The following is a 16,192-nucleotide window of genomic DNA, read 5'->3' as shown; positions in this document are numbered from 1 at the left end:
AAAATATATTTTTATCATATTACTGAAAGAAAATGCCAGGGACTGCTGTGGCCCCTGTCCCTTGAGGCTCCACTGCTGCCATCAGGCTGCACTGCCTTTGCAGCGATGAATATTTAAACAGGGCAATAAATATTTCAGAGCACATTCATCCCAATGAGAAGTCTACTAGCACAAGAGAGCTGAGACAACCACGCAGAGCCGGGGTTGCTCCCTGTTCTGCCTCTCCGGTTCTCACACTGCCTGCCCTCCCTTGGCCTTACTTCCCTCCAGACCTCAACAGAGAGCCTCAAATATTCACAAGCACAGCTCCGGTTACTTTACAAACAAGCAGAAACACCCATGAAAATGTAAAAAAGTGCTCCACTTTTCAGAGAGGTGCAGAACACAACGAGTGCGTGCTTTGCTTTCACCTCTTCTGGGCTTTTGGGTGCTCGCTCTCAGGAAGAAAATAATTTCCTTGAAGACTCCACAGGATCTTAAATCTTTTAATACTGCACCTCAAAAAAGCAAGAAACTAAGAGCAACAAAGCCAAAAGCTTGACAGCACCCGGTCGAGCGAGAATGCATGACAATCTTCCTCTTCCCCCCACAACTCCCTCCTTAATTTCAGTGGTGCATTTCTCCAGTGCGAGCAGCTCTGCTGGCCTCTCAGTGGGATGCTAACAGATGTACACAACTTGGCCATCACTGGCATGAATAAAATTGGCTAGAAAACAGGTTTAGGACGTAATAGAAAATGCATTCATTTACTCAGCTATCACCTGCATGCCCTTCATGTACTCAGGGCTATTTCGACTGTCATAGTGATAAAAGCTTGGGTTTTTAACTAGGACCTTAGCTACAGTCTCGCTTTTAAATTTTTGGGTTTTAAAGACTATTTCACGGGGTAACTAAAATTTTGCAGAAAATCAAAATCACATACAAAGACACTTATTCAGGATCAAATTTATAGGGCCATGAAACCTTTGGCCAGAATCAAAAATTATGTTTCATAACAGCTTCCACTGCGTATCTCTCTAGATTCAAAAGATCTGAGATATTTGCTGGTTACACAATACATGGAGAAGGCTTCAGAAAACGGGTACGGCTACTCTGAGTGAAAGGAAGCCAAAAAGACACCCTCACAAACAGCAGTCAGCAGACAAAGGGTTATCTTAAATGACAGGCACAAGCTAGTCTGCCCTGGCTAACTGAGCTGCACCAGGACATCTCCTTTCCAGGTAAAGACAGTAAAAAACAGTATATAGAAAGAGTCACCTCTGCCTTTCTTGGTACCCATGGACCATCTTTTAAAAGGTGATGGTAACTAAGCTGCAATCTCAATGTACCACATGCTGTCCAAGATGCCTCTTGGACTGCGCAAGAACACACTTCTCATACCTGGATCCTGGCCCAGCTTAAGGTACAAACTGGGCACCAAATGGTTCAGCCCTGTCACGGCTTAGGCACAGCAGGGAGTGCGCAAGGGTATGCAACAACTCAGCAAGGTCTGCAGATGCACAATCTTGAATTAAACTGCTAAATTCCCCTGCAGTCTCATTTCAGCTGCTTTTAGTCCTTTGAAGGAGAACAGTCGGGTCTTTGCTTTGCGCAGAAAGGGCCCCGCAGCACATCAAGAGTGAGCTTCCTACGGCAAGCCAGAGCTCCTGTCATTTCATCCCTGGTCCTCATAGCCAAGGGAAGAGACCAAGGCAGGACCCAAGTGCTGCACAGCCTGTTTGGGATGGCTAGTTTCTTATTAATGAAATTCTCTCTCATTCTCCTGGTCTGTGGCACGAAATGGCTCCAAGCTGAAGTACTGAACTGTACTTCAGTACTGAACTGTCAAATAGCAAAGCCTCTTTCCATGCATGTCAAGGAAGAGCAGCTGCCTACTGAATAGGTGGATCAATCACCTGACGCCACCCTCTGTCCCTTCTGCTCCTGAAAGAGCGGTAGCATCCCTCCTTCAAGACTAGTGATTGGTCATGCCACCAAAAAGATGCTGTTTACATTAAAAGTATAAAATAGCAGTCACAGCAGTGTAATTCAGAGAGTGACAAAAATCCCGCTGCTTTGCCAGCAGTGAGTCCTGGGATTTTACATCTCTGCCTCTAACCACCACCCCAGCTGCCCTTTATATATCACTGAAACTAAAGGATCCAGTCAGAAGTCAGACCCAACCTGACCCAAAAAACATCTTGTACTTTCCTATCTTATTAACAGACCTCATACAAAGATAGAGGAAAACTTCTCGGAACATGAGTATTACCTCACCAAGTCATTTCGAGCAGGAGCCACCATTTTACAGCAGACATCAAAATAACGAGTGTTCCTCTGCTGACTGTGCAGCTCTGTGTTATTCCCATGATGGGTCGCATACCCAGCAGCACACTAACATGGAAAAAACCAGCATCTGATCCCAGGCAAGAATAAAAACCCGTGTTTGATACCATACAAAAAGTGTTAGGAAGAAAAACAAGGTTTAATTCTGTGGCTCCTGAGGACCTCTCATGACTCAGAAAATAAATGCAAACAGATGTAAAAGTTAATTTGGATCATATCAGCTTCACTGGCATGCAAAGGGCAGAGCAGGCACCCTGGGGAGAGGGAGGGAAAGATTTGCCATAGATCAGGTTACTATCGCTGACAGCTGACCTAAAACACCCCAAGATTTCAGCAGACTCTGCCAGATCTTCTAATTTTCAAAGGTGCAACCGCTTCCTTTAAGAGATGTGATGTGTGAAACACTAACACTAACTGAGGTCAGGGATGAAGGAGATTCTGCAGCACAACTATGTAAGTGGTCCAGATGATAATCCTCACTGCTTTAGAACGAGCCAAATTAACTGAAACAAGAAGAAAGCAGAAGTGAATTGTTCCTTTGAAGATGTAAAATTTTCGATCCAAATCAATGAGGACATAAGGAACTGAAATAATTTCTCCGCAGTCTGAAGCTACTGCACGGAACAGACAGACAGGGACAGTTGCTCTGTCCTACAAACATGCTCCTTCAAAACAGATGTCTGTCTGCAACCCAACACACTCAGCTTATGAAGTTGGAAACCCAGCTTGCTGGAAGGGCTCCATGGAATCATCTCCCAGATAGGCCAGCACAGCCCACAGATATACTTCATCAGTGTCAAACCTGAGAAATGTTCTTCAGCACTAGCCCTCAACACTTGGTTTTCACTTTATTTCATTTGACAAGTTCTGAACTGCCCATCATCACAAACCAAGCATTGTTTCTGTCCTATTAAATTTCTAGGAAGAGTTAATGTTCAAAAGTGGTCAACGACAGCATGTGTAGTAGCCCACAGCAGTAAACATATCTATTGTTAACTGCAGTCCCTTTGCTTTGTTAGGACTTGAAAATGCACTAGACGATTCACAGGGAGACTGATGTATCTGAAAAACTTCCTTTAAATCCTTTAAAATGAAAATTGCTCTTTTAGCTTCCCCTTGCATGTCTAGGACATAAAGCCTTTCCAGAATCCCAGTATTTGGCACCACAGGGTACAAGGACCACCTGCATTTTATAGCCATGGTTCATCTTAGATGATCACAGAAGAACTGGTTTGAGCAACAGCCTCTAGTTTTGTGTTCTGCTTCTGCTGAGTACTACCAACATCACACCTAATCAACAGACTCATCTCCATGCACTTAAGCAAGAGCAGGACTAATACAGCTGACCTCACATGGGGGCACAGGAGCAGCTCATACAGGCACAGTAATCCCGAGCAGAAATTTGGGACAGACACAGCTGAGGGCAATTCCTGAACCACTTCACAGCTGGATTGTGAAGATGTCCCTGCTTATGACAGAGGGGTTGGACTAGATAACCTTTAAAGGTCCCTTCCAACCCAAACTATTCTATTATTCTATGATTTTATGATTTGCTACAGGAACACTTCTGCTAGGATTGCCTGAAAAGTAGCCAGAAGGCTCATCACAACTCTGCATTTAAATCGTGTCAATCAAACGTGGTTCTTTCCTGCCATCAGATTCTTTTCTCCTAGATTTAGGCCACAGAGTGTCTCAGAATAACTGTACAGTGACACACAGAGCCTCACAGCTAACCTAGAGGCCTACTACACTTTTGAAAGCCACTACAGCCTTCTACAAACGTCCTAGAAGAATGAAATTTATCTTCCTTTATGCTCCTCCAAAACATTAAGAAATTCCTATTACTCAGCTCCAGCTATTCTTCTCTGTGTTACAAATAACATAGGTCAGAGTTTCCTACCCACCCACTAAAAAAAAAAGCCACCGGCTTTCTAAATACTTCTGCTTTAAGCAGAAGGCTGGCTGGGAGATGCGTTCTGGGCCACGTGGCTGAGCTCTGCCAAGCAGGACCCCGGCCACCCATCAGGGAGGGAGGCTTGGAGCTGGCAGGCAGGAGGCAGGGTAGGCACAGATCTGAATGGAGACTCTCAGCTCTGCAGCTTCCAGTGCAGCTTTCTCCTGACCTCTGTGCCACACTTGCAGTAAGTCCTGCAGCTGTCAAAACCAGTTAAGAGTACTCCTAACAAAACCCCAAAAAAGCCCTGAGAAATCACATTTGAGCTGAAAGGGACAGTAAAGTCACCGCCTTTCTTACCTCTTCATAGCAGGGCTTGTCACAGGACCTTCCTTTTGTCTAGGGCCAGTCACCATTGGGCTGCTCAAAGCTACAGTTTCAGACCTGATGGAAAATACAGCTCAGGGATCTTTAATCTGATTAAACCCGATTTAGATTCATGTCCCTGAATAAGACAAAGTATTCAGAAATCTTGCTTTCTGACAAAGCACTGAGATCTCCGCAGTATTTTTTCCACCCTTCTGAAGTCCATGTTACCAGATAAATTCATTCTCACACTCTTTGCAGCATTTTGATCAAAAGAAGCTTTGAAGACCTAGAGTCCCTCAGAAAAATTCTCTTATGATGGAGGTTTGCAACTGGCTTTGGATGACCTAAATTCTTTCTGACACCAAGGGTCAGTCCCTCCTTGACTACACCTCTTCATCAGTCACACCTACTGTATGCTCATCACAGTCTGTCACCCATATCCCTGTGAAGGACACAGGGAGCAAGGAACTGTCCCAAGTTCCCACCACAGCTTTCAGTCACCACCTTCCTCATTCCTATATTTCACCCCACCATACTCTTTGCCATAGATTGGCTCCATCACACAGTCTAACATGACTCCCAAAAAGCATTAACACTTCCCCAACCAAACTTAGATAAGAGGGACTCCTGGAACTACTTTTCCTCCCTTTCCCACTGCTTCGAGACAGAAGTAACTTCATCCTGGAGGAGGGTGGAGACAGACCAAAGAATGGTTTTGCAAAGCAAATGTAACAACATTAAACAGCATCACATACACAAAGAAAAGCAAGGGGCGAAGTTAAAGCAAACTAAGCTGCATTAAATATTTGAGCACTAAGCAAAGTTAACATACCACAAATACCTTATAGTCCAACCAAGAGTCAACAAATTGACTAATTCACTAATTTCACCAAATTATCATGCTCTTCCTCCTCTACCTCCTGATTCAGGCTGGAAGAATCCTTTGTAAGTTAAATTAGATCTAAAACTCTGTCTGTTGAAGCTCTGAAATCCTTTCCCTTGCTGTCCTATTTATTCTCAACCACATTTTACAAAGCAGGAAGGGACACATGCTGGAAAACAAAAGCCTTATATACTCCTGCTCCCTAATATTCCTAAGTACTTTGCATAATTGTTCAGTTTTGATAACCTCTTTTCATATGCTGCAATAGCAAAAATAGGAAAAGCTACAAAGAACAACAAATCAAATTAAGGGTTTCACTCTACGTGGAGGGTACACAAGACAAAAGAGGACTAGTGCAATCCAAGAAATCCAAATTCGTCTCCAAGGCATTTTTAAATCAGTCTTTTTAAGTAATTTAAAGCAGGTTTTGCTATTAGGACTGGAGGGAGAGTATAGGCTTCAGATAAGGAGTTTCAGTGAGACCTGATAGATGAATGATGGTCCACGCACCGCATAGGTCAAACTCTGATTATCTAAATCTTGGTTAATCAAAAGCAATTATCTGAAAGTCAAATATGCCCTCCAAGTCAGATAACTCAGCAAGACCAGGACTTATATAAAGCACACAGAAATCCTAAACTCCACAGGACCACATCTGCCGACAGTATGAATTTTAAGCAGGATAACTGGGAGGACAGTTCAGAGGGTTTTAACCATACTCAAGACTCCCAGCCTGAGGGCAGACTTCAGAAGCTAGAAAGATTACCCTTGCAATTACTTGGACATTTTTGGTGTCTCCATGCACCCTCAGATTACAGGCTACTTGGAGTGCAATTCCAGTTGGGTATTTAGAGACTACTCAGGGTAAAAGTCTCCATTACAGGCAGGCTGATAGAGCCAGCCTGGCTGATACTTCTCATTGCAGGATGTAGTTTTCAGTTGTTTATAATTCTGAGAAACCATTCAAATTGAATTTTTTTTTCAAGCTATCTGTAATTGATTTTGGGGTTGGCAATTTTTTTGTTACTTCAGCCATAGCAATCCAACACAAGAAAGAAGTAGGGGGAATATTTTGTTTTGTTTATGATTAAGGGGAGAGGAAACCACCCCACACAATTTGAAAAGTCTATGAGGACTTCATATTTCACAGAAAAACTTGCACTTCAGGAATCTATATTTAGCAACCACATTAAAAGAAACACCAAAATCTGACCAACATTATAACAAAGCTATGGAAAACTACAGTACCTGTCTTATATTTTATCAGCTAAATCTGCTAGTACAGCTGTATGCAATGGTCCAAACTGGTTAAAAAATAAAAGGTAAAGTAATAATTATGCAAAACCTGCTGAAAAGGAAAGAATTGATCCATTCTTTATATTTATTATGGAAAGAACAAATGGTGGCAAAAAAAGTTTTATGTTAAATACTAGGAAAGACTTAGCAATGCTCAGAAAGGCTGGCAGTGGCATTGCAAATGTTTTTAAGGCAGGTTACTTGCCATCAGGAATGGTTTAGATATTGTTTATTCTAACAGGAAACAGAGATGCTCTTGAGGGTGGCTGGCAGTGCTGCTTGCACCCCATTTTCTGTGATTTCATGCCCTCATTCGGGGCTCGTCCACAGCTTCACAGGAGATACCAGCCATATCAGATCCAGGTCTGTAGATCAAGGACAGCAGGGAGATGACCCATCTCCTGTACTTTGCACCATCTCCTTTGTAGGGATGATGTAACATGAAGTAGCAGTTTCCTACCTCAAATCCAAAAACCCCAAGAAACAGACCTGTAAGCACAGCAGGAGGTAAGTAAATTGGGACAAGAAGCCTGGGCACTAACAGGACAGACGGTGACAGTGAGCAAAGGGATAGAACAGACAAGTTTGACTGCAATAGGAACAGAGAAGGCAAACTAAATGAGGAATGCAAGGAGGTGGAGAATTAAAAAAACCTATGACAAGGAGACTGTAGTGAGGACAGGGAGGAGGAGGAAGAGAAGCAGAGAAAGAATAAGCAGGTCTAAAAATCAGCTCCTTCAGAAGGAACTGAAACGATTCAAGCAGTAAAGCAGTAGTCTGCCAAAACAGGAGGGCATTTAACTGAAGAGGAATGGAGACAGGGAGAGCACAGATACACATTTGTATGGGACAAGCTGCTGACCAGGGATCATGAGGAGAGAGTGAGAGGAAGAAGACGTATCCATCAATCAATGATGGAAGGCAGAGGTGAGACAGGAAAGGTCACGCAGGGATGGAAGAGAGGGGAAAATGTGCATACCAGTGTACAGCCCCAAAGCTTAAACCAGAGCTTCATACTGTGAAAAGACACCATTCTTCTGTTGTCAGCAAATATACAACTGGCAAGCACTGACCAAGTCGGCCCGCACAGAAAATGACAACTAATTACACATTCAGTAAAAGTGGCAGAGGTCTATGGGATGCATTTGGGATGGCCAGCTCTGCCACAGATAACTTGCAGAGGTCATCATGGTGCCACATATGCTGAAGCTCATGGGGACTGGTAGAGGGTTGTCTGGTTTTTCTTTTCTTTCTTGTGGAAAAAAATAGCATACAATCATGTTATTAAAGAGTATCATAAATAGACACAGAAACAAAGAGAACAAATGAAGGTTTCTTTCCCAGCTCAAAATATGGAAATGCCCTGGAATTGGAGTGCCTTCCCATCGCCATCTTGATCACTCTCAATTCAGTTTGAGAATAATATTGCTCAATGGACAATTTTGCAAAGAAAAAAAATCAGGTATTAACGCATGCTGTTTAGCAAGCACAGCGTTTATTCTATTTTCTTTTATACAGACAAAACACGCTCTATTTCTTCAAAAAGCTTTCAGTTGAGTAATAATCGCTCTAGCTTCTGTGAACCCTACAAAACTAGCCTATACATCCCCTGCTCTCACTGGTCATAGAATAACCTCCAGAGAAGCCCAGCAAAACACCACCCTGCACAGGACAGGATCGTAAATAACTCTACAAGAGGACACCAACATACTTCTGGTAGGAAAGTTAACATTTCTCTACTCTAATTCCAGGGAACATGTCATATGGGAAGAATACTGACTACATCCTTTTACATAATATTTGAGAGCAGACTGAGGCAAATTAACCATCTCTTTCCCATTACTTAAGACCTCCAAGGGATGCCTGTTGGTGAATTCTGTGACTGCAGCTGGGAGGTAAGTAGGTTACGGAACTCATTGCAAAGGGGCAGCCAACTGCACACATCATTTGCTGAAAATGGATCTAAAACAGGAACATCGAGTATTTTACCTGAAGTGGTTAATAAGACCAGAATCCATGTCTGAAAAACATCACATGCAGACACACCCATTGCACTGGTGTTATAATTTTATAGAAGACTGGTCAATACTAATTAAGTACAATGGAGCCATCATGAATTAATAACCTGGAGGGAAAGACATTGCTGGTTTTAAGGGCATCCCTCCTTCTCAACCTTGAACTTTTCATAATTTTGGGTAGCTCACTACAGCCTTTTCACTGATCCAAATACTTCATAAATTAATAGTTTTTAAAATACAGTTCAACAGTATGTTAAATTTACACAGCCTTGGCAACAAATATCACAGCAAACTTAGGCATCCTCATTTCTCAATTCCTGGGGATAGCTACCTAGTCACCTGCAGGAGAAATGCATTAGGGAGCAGCGAGGTTATTTCTAGGACAGGGACTCAAGGAAATGGCAGTGCTGTATCAAGTTCCCTTTCACATCTCCATCCTGCCTAGGCGACGCTGAATACAGCTTCTGCCATCCCAAGGCAGCTCTGCAAGCGCCTGCAGCAGTTTGCTTCTACTCCAATGCATGCGAAAGTGCTCAGCTCAGGTGGTAGAAAGACTTTAAAAAAAACACTCACTGGGTTCTGACAGGCTCCACTGATTTGTAAGCCCTTCTCAATCAGGAGTTAGTGAGTATCACAACAGTTATAGACACAATGCACAGCTCCACCTCAAGCAACCATGTCCTAACATCTGGGAAAGTGAGATGGAAATTAATCTTTACATTCCCCAGGGAGATTCTCCTGGAAAAGTGACTGGCCAGGATTCCTCTCACACAAACCTCTGATGCTGCCAATGGTGTCTGCAGCACTAAAAGAAGTCCTACAAGAGTAGAAGGGAAGCAAAAGCTAGGGGATAGGTACAGGCACTGAGTCAGATACCCTGCAAACAAGCACCACTTTCTGAACAGCAAAGAAAGGGGAAGAGTACAAGTCCACGGACAGAGAAAAGAGCAATCCCCCTCAGACAGCTCATGCAAGTTTGCAAGAGCAGCACCAAAGCAAGGAGCAAACAGCAAGGACAACTGGCCCCAAAGGAAAGGGAGATGGAATCCTCAAAGCCGGGAAAAGCGACAAGGGAATAGTGGTAGCTCCTGAGAGTAGTCAGAGAGGAAAAAAGGAGGCCTTCCACCACACATGGAAAAAGCTTTTCTTTTTTAATTCTTTCTTTTAGGGGAGCAAGGGAATCCTGCAGCATTCATCTTGCCTGGGGGGGAACAGAACCTAAAGCAGACATACAGGGATGGGAGGAGGGAGACTGTTCTGGGACTCATCTCCTTTACAGACAGTTCAAACAAAGGAGGACGGTCTCCTATAATGGGATGCATTGTACACTTTTAGCTAGCACAAGGTGGCTGTCGTGACAGGGTTCCCCATCTCCTGTCTTCCCCCTTCAAATACACACCCCCTGCATGATCCCAACATGGAGTTCAGACAAAGATCTGTTTTATCACACCATTACTGTAACAGGAGATGGAGAAAGACAGGGAAAAGGAATGCGGCAGAGAAATGAAAAGGAGACAGAGGTCTTTAATGAGTCAGCTGCTGCTCTGATTTAAATAAGATCTCCATTTAAGGAGCACTGCAATTGGGTTTTTTTTTAATTTAAAAAAAAAAATCACTGACTGAGCAAGCAACTTTTGGCTGCACAAGGTTGTCTCACAGTTACACATGGGATCTGGGAGGGAAAGGGTTATGGAAGGGGGAAGGGAAAGGGAAGAAAACCTCTGGAAAAAATGAGGCTGCTTGCTGGTTCATTTTAACAAGGACATAAATTAGTCTCAAAGCCACAAACGCCATCACCTCCCCAAGCCCTGGGCAGAGTGTAGCAAGTCAAACACGTGCCAAGATAAACGGCGCTAGCTGGAGCCTCCAAGGGGTGCTGGGGGGGACAAGAGGGGGCATGCTGGCAGGCAGGGCAGCGAAGATGCTTCAAATGGTGCCACAAAATGGAGACTGGTGATCCTACAGCTGCACAAAAGCGGACCTTCAGATGTTTCTGCCTACACCCACATCAAAAGCTGGGAACTCAAGACAGAGAAAGACGGAAAATGGGGTGCTGCGGTCGGAAAATAGCAGTTCTCCCTGGTCTGGCTTTAATTACCACAAGCAATCCTTCCTCCTCCTCCTCTTCCTATCTTGGAAGAAGGCCCGCCAGCAGGCAGCAGCCCAGGTGAAAGGTTCCACTGCCGACAGCAGGGAGGGGAGCAGACAATGGCGGGGGGCGGGGGGGGGGGGGATTCATTACAAAGGCAGGCATACATACATACACACACACACCGGCTGCCAGGGCTGCCACATGGGCTGGCGTCCGGGACTCCTTAAGGAGGCAGCAGCTCCCTCCCCACTCTCTGAGATGCTCGACACCTTCCCCCTCTCCCAACCCTGATGGGAAACAGATTCGGAGGAAAACGCCAGCAAGGCACTGGGCTGTCCAAGAAAGGGAGGGCTTTGTGCTCTATGCAAGCCAGCAACCTCACCATGCACCACATAGAGAAAAAGCCTTTTAGCATATAATTCCCATCCACAGAAGAATCTCTCTTTTATCTGCAATTAGCACATAATGTACTGGGCCTCGTTTAACACTCATTTTCACTGATTTAGGATTAAGGGGGATAAGGCAAGGGTACTTTCTGTTAATGAATCTGAGCTCTTACGCTCATTAGCAATTTTGGTTTCCTCTTTTTCAAGCATGTTTCTGCCTTCCAGCATCTCTTTCTTTCCATCACTGTTTCTAGTCTTCCCACTCCACACACTCATGTTTACTTTGTTCTACCAGCCTCTCATGCCTCTATAGAAGCTGATCTCCCAGACTTCCAAGGGAGATAGGCAAGCTTGCTCCCTAAAACACAACAGAACTCAGACCAGGCAAGCAATAATGTCTGGAGATTGAACCAAAAGGAACAAGAGACTGTATTCATTCATTGGCAATTACCAGCTTAACATACCAACAATATTTATTTTTCATAAATGAGAAAGAGCCCCAAGGAAATCAGTTCACAAGTTGTAAGTAAGGCCATTCCACTGCTTCAAACAACACTGCAGAATGAAAATAACGTGGCTGGGGATATTATCTTGGATTTGCCATGCTCCTTCAGCCACACATTCAGCCAAACCTGCAGTGAACTATTGCTAAGGACCAGCCTAGCAAGCCAAATGCTCCCCCTGAGAGAAGGTAGCACTGTGCTATAGCTGAACTCACCTATGCTGTCTTCCTCAACTCTGCATTACAAGGGTTATCCATCATTCATCCAGACACCCAACTGACACACAGTCCAAGCTCTCCTCCCCTACTGTTTTTTTAAATATGCATCTTCTTCAGCATCAGTGTGTAAATACACAGCACAGATCCTGAAAACCTATCCCAGATAGCACATACTCCTAAGACAGTTTGTAATTCAAGGTCAAACAATACTAATAATGCACAGTCTTGATACCTCCTTCCCCAGGTCAGTAAATTAGGAATTTCCATGGAAGACAGATTTCCCAGAAGTCTATCAGAATATCCCCAACCTTTAGATGAGTTTATACCCTCCCCTATTTCAGCCAGCGCTCCAGCAGAATCCCATCCTTCCCAGCTCCACATGTCTCCAATCCACCAGGCTCATGCTTCAGGGTGCTTGGTCCTAGGCACACACGAACTACACACTCTTGCATACTGGTGACCCAGGCACCTTCTTGCACTGCACAGACACGGGCTCTTTGCGTGACAGCTGTGGCTCAGAGCACACTGCAATACAAGGCTGTGAGGAACAACTCTCCAAAATGTGCACACATCAGTCTGCAGCTTAGGGGTACACACCTGCACCTAACCAGGCAGGCTCTGAGCACGCAGCAATACACAAATGGACCCTGACTGCAAAACACGGCTTTTCAGCATCACTCGCTAAACTAAATATAGGTCCAGAAAGCCTCAGGAGATTTCTGCAGAGCTCTTCTGTCTCAAAACAGAAAGCCTCGGTCCAGATAAAAAGGAATGTGTAATGAAAGGGACTAAAAGCAGAAGGTGGTGCTTGGGACTCTGGGAAGATACCTTCAGAGCGGACAGAGACCTATTTTTCAGCCACTGACAAAAACATGGCAGAGGGAAAGGGTCAAAGGGGGTGTCACTTCTTGCAGCAGATCATTTTGAGTCAGATGCCAGCAAAAGCATTGCCTCTTGCAGTGGGACAGGAAGGATCTCAGTAACAGCTAACGAAGAGGGATTCAACCAGGGCTAAAGAAAGCCAAGGCAGTATGCACCTAGTCTAAGACCTGCAAAGCTCCAACGAGAAACAGCACTTGTGAAACCCAGATCTGGAGAAAAGTTCCTTCTGAGAGTCCTTCCCTCCACCCCCTTAGGGAATATCCCCCAAAGGTTTCCATCTCTGCAAGGCACTGCGGGGGCATTATATAATGCCTAACTCCAAAGGATTTCAGCTCCACGATGCTGCTGCTCTCCTATTCCTCCCTTTGCCCGCTCCCTCCGGCGGCGACTTGCAGATGCCATGCCCAAAAAAAAAAAAAAATTTTGAAAATCCAAAAGCGCACAGCAGCCTTAAAAGGCGAGCACTGTCCGACACGAAATCCCCTTGCGAGGCGGTGGATGCGCGATGGCCCTGGCAGTTGGGCGCGCTCCCCAGGAAACGTCAGCCTCTTTCCCCCGGGAAGACACGGGCAGCCCCACGCCTACAGCTACCTACAAGGTCTTCCCGGCCCCCGCGGTGACCAGCAGCCGGATGGAGAAACGGCTGGGAAGACGTTTACCTTCGGGATCGGCCGCTCAAAGGCGGGTTTAGTCTAACTCGGAGCAGGGGCACCCTCACGCACCGCTTCTCTCTAGAGGGCACTGCGAGGTTGCTCCGGCCAGGGGGACCGCAGGAACCCCTTCCCCGAAGCGCCCAGCCCGAGTGCCCGGCGCGGCGGGGCTCCTTCCCGCAGCGCTGCCGGCCGCTCCGCTCCGCTCCTTCCCGCACCGCGCCGGGCGCCCGCTCCCCGCCCAGACAAAGCCGGGCTGGCAGCCGCCGGCAGCCCGGCCCGCTCGCCAGCCTTACCTGAGTTACCATTTTCTTTTTCTCCATAAACCAAAATGGGGGAGCCCGACCGCAGGGGGGAGGGAGGGGGAAAAAAAAAAAAACAAAGTGGAAAAAATAAAATAAAAAAAAAAATAAAATAAAAAAGCAGCAGCCCCGTGGAGGCGGGCGGCGGGTGCCTGCGCTGCGCTGCCTCGCCGGCGCGGTGCCCCCCGAGCCCTTTTTCCTCTCTTTCTTCTCCCGTGTTCCTCCCCTTCTTCCCCCTCCCTCCCCCCGCGCCGCCCCCCCGGCTCAGCCAGATGGCTGCGGGAAGCACCGCCCCGAATGCCGAAGGTAATTAATGCGAGCCGGGACCGCCCCCGCCGCGCCCCGCCTCGCCCCGCCCGGCTGGGCTCGGCTCGGCTCGGCTCGGCCACCCCCCGCCCGCCCCCCGCGGCACCGCCCGCAGCCCCAGCCAGGCGCTCCCCTCGCCGGTCCGCCGGGACCTCACCACCACCCCGCGGGAACCACGGGGCTCGCCGGGGGCGCAAACGCGAGCTAGAAACAAAAGCGAAGGTGGCCCCGCGGAGCGCCGGTCCCGGCCGGCAGGACTGCACGGCGTACCCGCGCTCCTCCGCACCTACCATGCCTAGCGCCCAGGCCTCCACCACCTGGACCTCACCAGCCGGCAAGGAGCATCTCCCGGCTGGGGGATGCTGGCGAGATAGCTGTCAGTTTTGCACAGATCTCCCTCCTGCCACAAACGGGAGAACGCGTGGGTTACATAGCGTGTTGGATGAACCGGAAGCAGTATCCCTGCCAGGATCTGCATTTCTATCATCATAAAATCTGGAGACCGCTGGACTCCTTCCCAGCTTGCTTTTTTTCCTCCTATTTATCTTAAGCAAGCATCTGGCCCATAACACCTGAGCACGCCACGGTTGGCAGCATCTGTTCTCCCGGCGACCCCGTAAAACAGAGCGATACACTGCTACCCCATTTGCCAGACGGGATCTGAGATGCTCTGATTGATTTTTCCCAACATTGCACCCATGGAAACCCAAGGACAGGGCTGACTGCAGGTCTGCCAATCCCGCGGTTAGACAAGAAGACTGTATTGATGCTCCAGTGCTCATGATGCAGAGATAAAACCAGCTCAGGCAAGTTGTCCCTCTGATGTATCTCTTCTTGACACCTGGTACTCAAGAGACTCCCCAGGCTTTAGCAGCAGAAAAGTCAAATTATGGTGCAGTAACACCTTGCATCCCCATGTGCTCTACTTTACATGAATAGGCCCAGTTATAATTTACACACTCAAAAAAAAGACTAGTGGTTTTGCTTCATGGGCTTCTGCTACGGTCCTGCTCTCTAGGCAGCCCGTGCTGACCCACAGTGCTTTTCAGTTTCCCTATTTCATTCCCTGCAAACTGACCTCTGGCTCTCTCCCTTCCTCCTTCCCTTCCCCCTTCTCTCCTCACTGAGCAAGAGGTGAGCCGGAGCGAGTGTCACAGCCTAGTCCCCTCCTCTGTCATGAAAAGCAGGAGACCAAGACACCAGAAGCCCTTACATCCCACCAGCATATGGAGGCAGACAGCCACGGGCCAGCTGCCCAACAAGACCAAACTGTGGTTCTTTTGAAAAGAAGCCAGCCCCCATGGCTACAGCCTGCAGGCCTCTGAGTCAGAGTCCACATTTTTTCTGCTTTATCTCATCATCGCTGGTAACTTGTATCTTACTGTACTACATAACATTCAATGTTGCAAAAACAGCGAAAGTATTGGATCTGTTTTTTCCTCCCCTATTACAAACCTGAGATTCTGGAGCACAGTTCTAGGCCAAGTATAAATTCCACTTCAAAGCAGCAAAAAACAGTGACCTCCTTAAACCTTTGACATGACAAAGCACCAGGTTTCAGCATTGTAAATCCCATTCATCAGACCTCTGCAAGTGACTCAGGATAATCTCTTTATTCTCTCCACTTGGTAATTTAACTGTCGTGTTTACTCAGTTTCCTCTGTGCCACCAGGTAGCAACTTCTTGTCCCAGATCTGGTGTTGTAGCACAGACCTTCAGGACAAAGGAATGACATGCTACCATCATTCCACCACTGTTAACCAGGATAGCATCATTTCCACTCCATTTTGGCCTTCACCTGAGGAACCTCTAGGAATACTTGCCATCGAAAAGTCTCCTAAGGACACAGAGATGCCCAACCGTGCACTGAACCCTCCCCTTGCATTGCCTCCCACCACCCAGTTGGTACAACTGCTTTGCTCATGTGCCAGCAGAGTGGGAATTCCCTTCAGTGTGATCTACCACTGGTCTCCCTCTTTCATCTCCATTGTAGACCAGAAAGCATCTCTTCCCCCGTGGCTTGGAATATATCCACCTTTGCTCCTGTTGAGCAAAAGAAAAGACCCAA

At 46.6% G+C, this 16,192-nt stretch overlaps 1 protein-coding gene across 21 annotated transcripts in view; it reads right to left on the bottom strand.

Moving 5' to 3' along the window:
• Positions 1-16,192, bottom strand: part of RBFOX2 (RNA binding fox-1 homolog 2) — a 173,427-nt gene that overhangs the window by 74,017 nt on the left and 83,218 nt on the right. The window contains exon 1 of one of the 21 annotated variants that reach the window (XM_051784620.1): positions 13,813-14,040. The exons of the other annotated variants lie outside the window; for them this stretch is intronic. Coding sequence (XP_051640580.1) covers positions 13,813-13,839 — 27 coding nt within the window. The 5' untranslated portion in view covers positions 13,840-14,040. Of the gene's footprint in view, positions 1-13,812; positions 14,041-16,192 lie in introns of those variants that run through there. 21 annotated transcript variants of the gene reach the window in all.

The sequence above is a fragment of the Manacus candei genome, unplaced genomic scaffold, assembly GCF_025592945.1.
Source record: "Manacus candei isolate 608988 ecotype Guabito, Panama unplaced genomic scaffold, ASM2559294v1 h1tg000018l, whole genome shotgun sequence".
In the NCBI taxonomy this organism is placed as follows: domain Eukaryota; kingdom Metazoa; phylum Chordata; class Aves; order Passeriformes; family Pipridae; genus Manacus; species Manacus candei.
The sequence above is the reverse complement of the archived record's forward strand: the minus strand, read 5'-3'. Positions and strand labels throughout refer to the sequence as shown.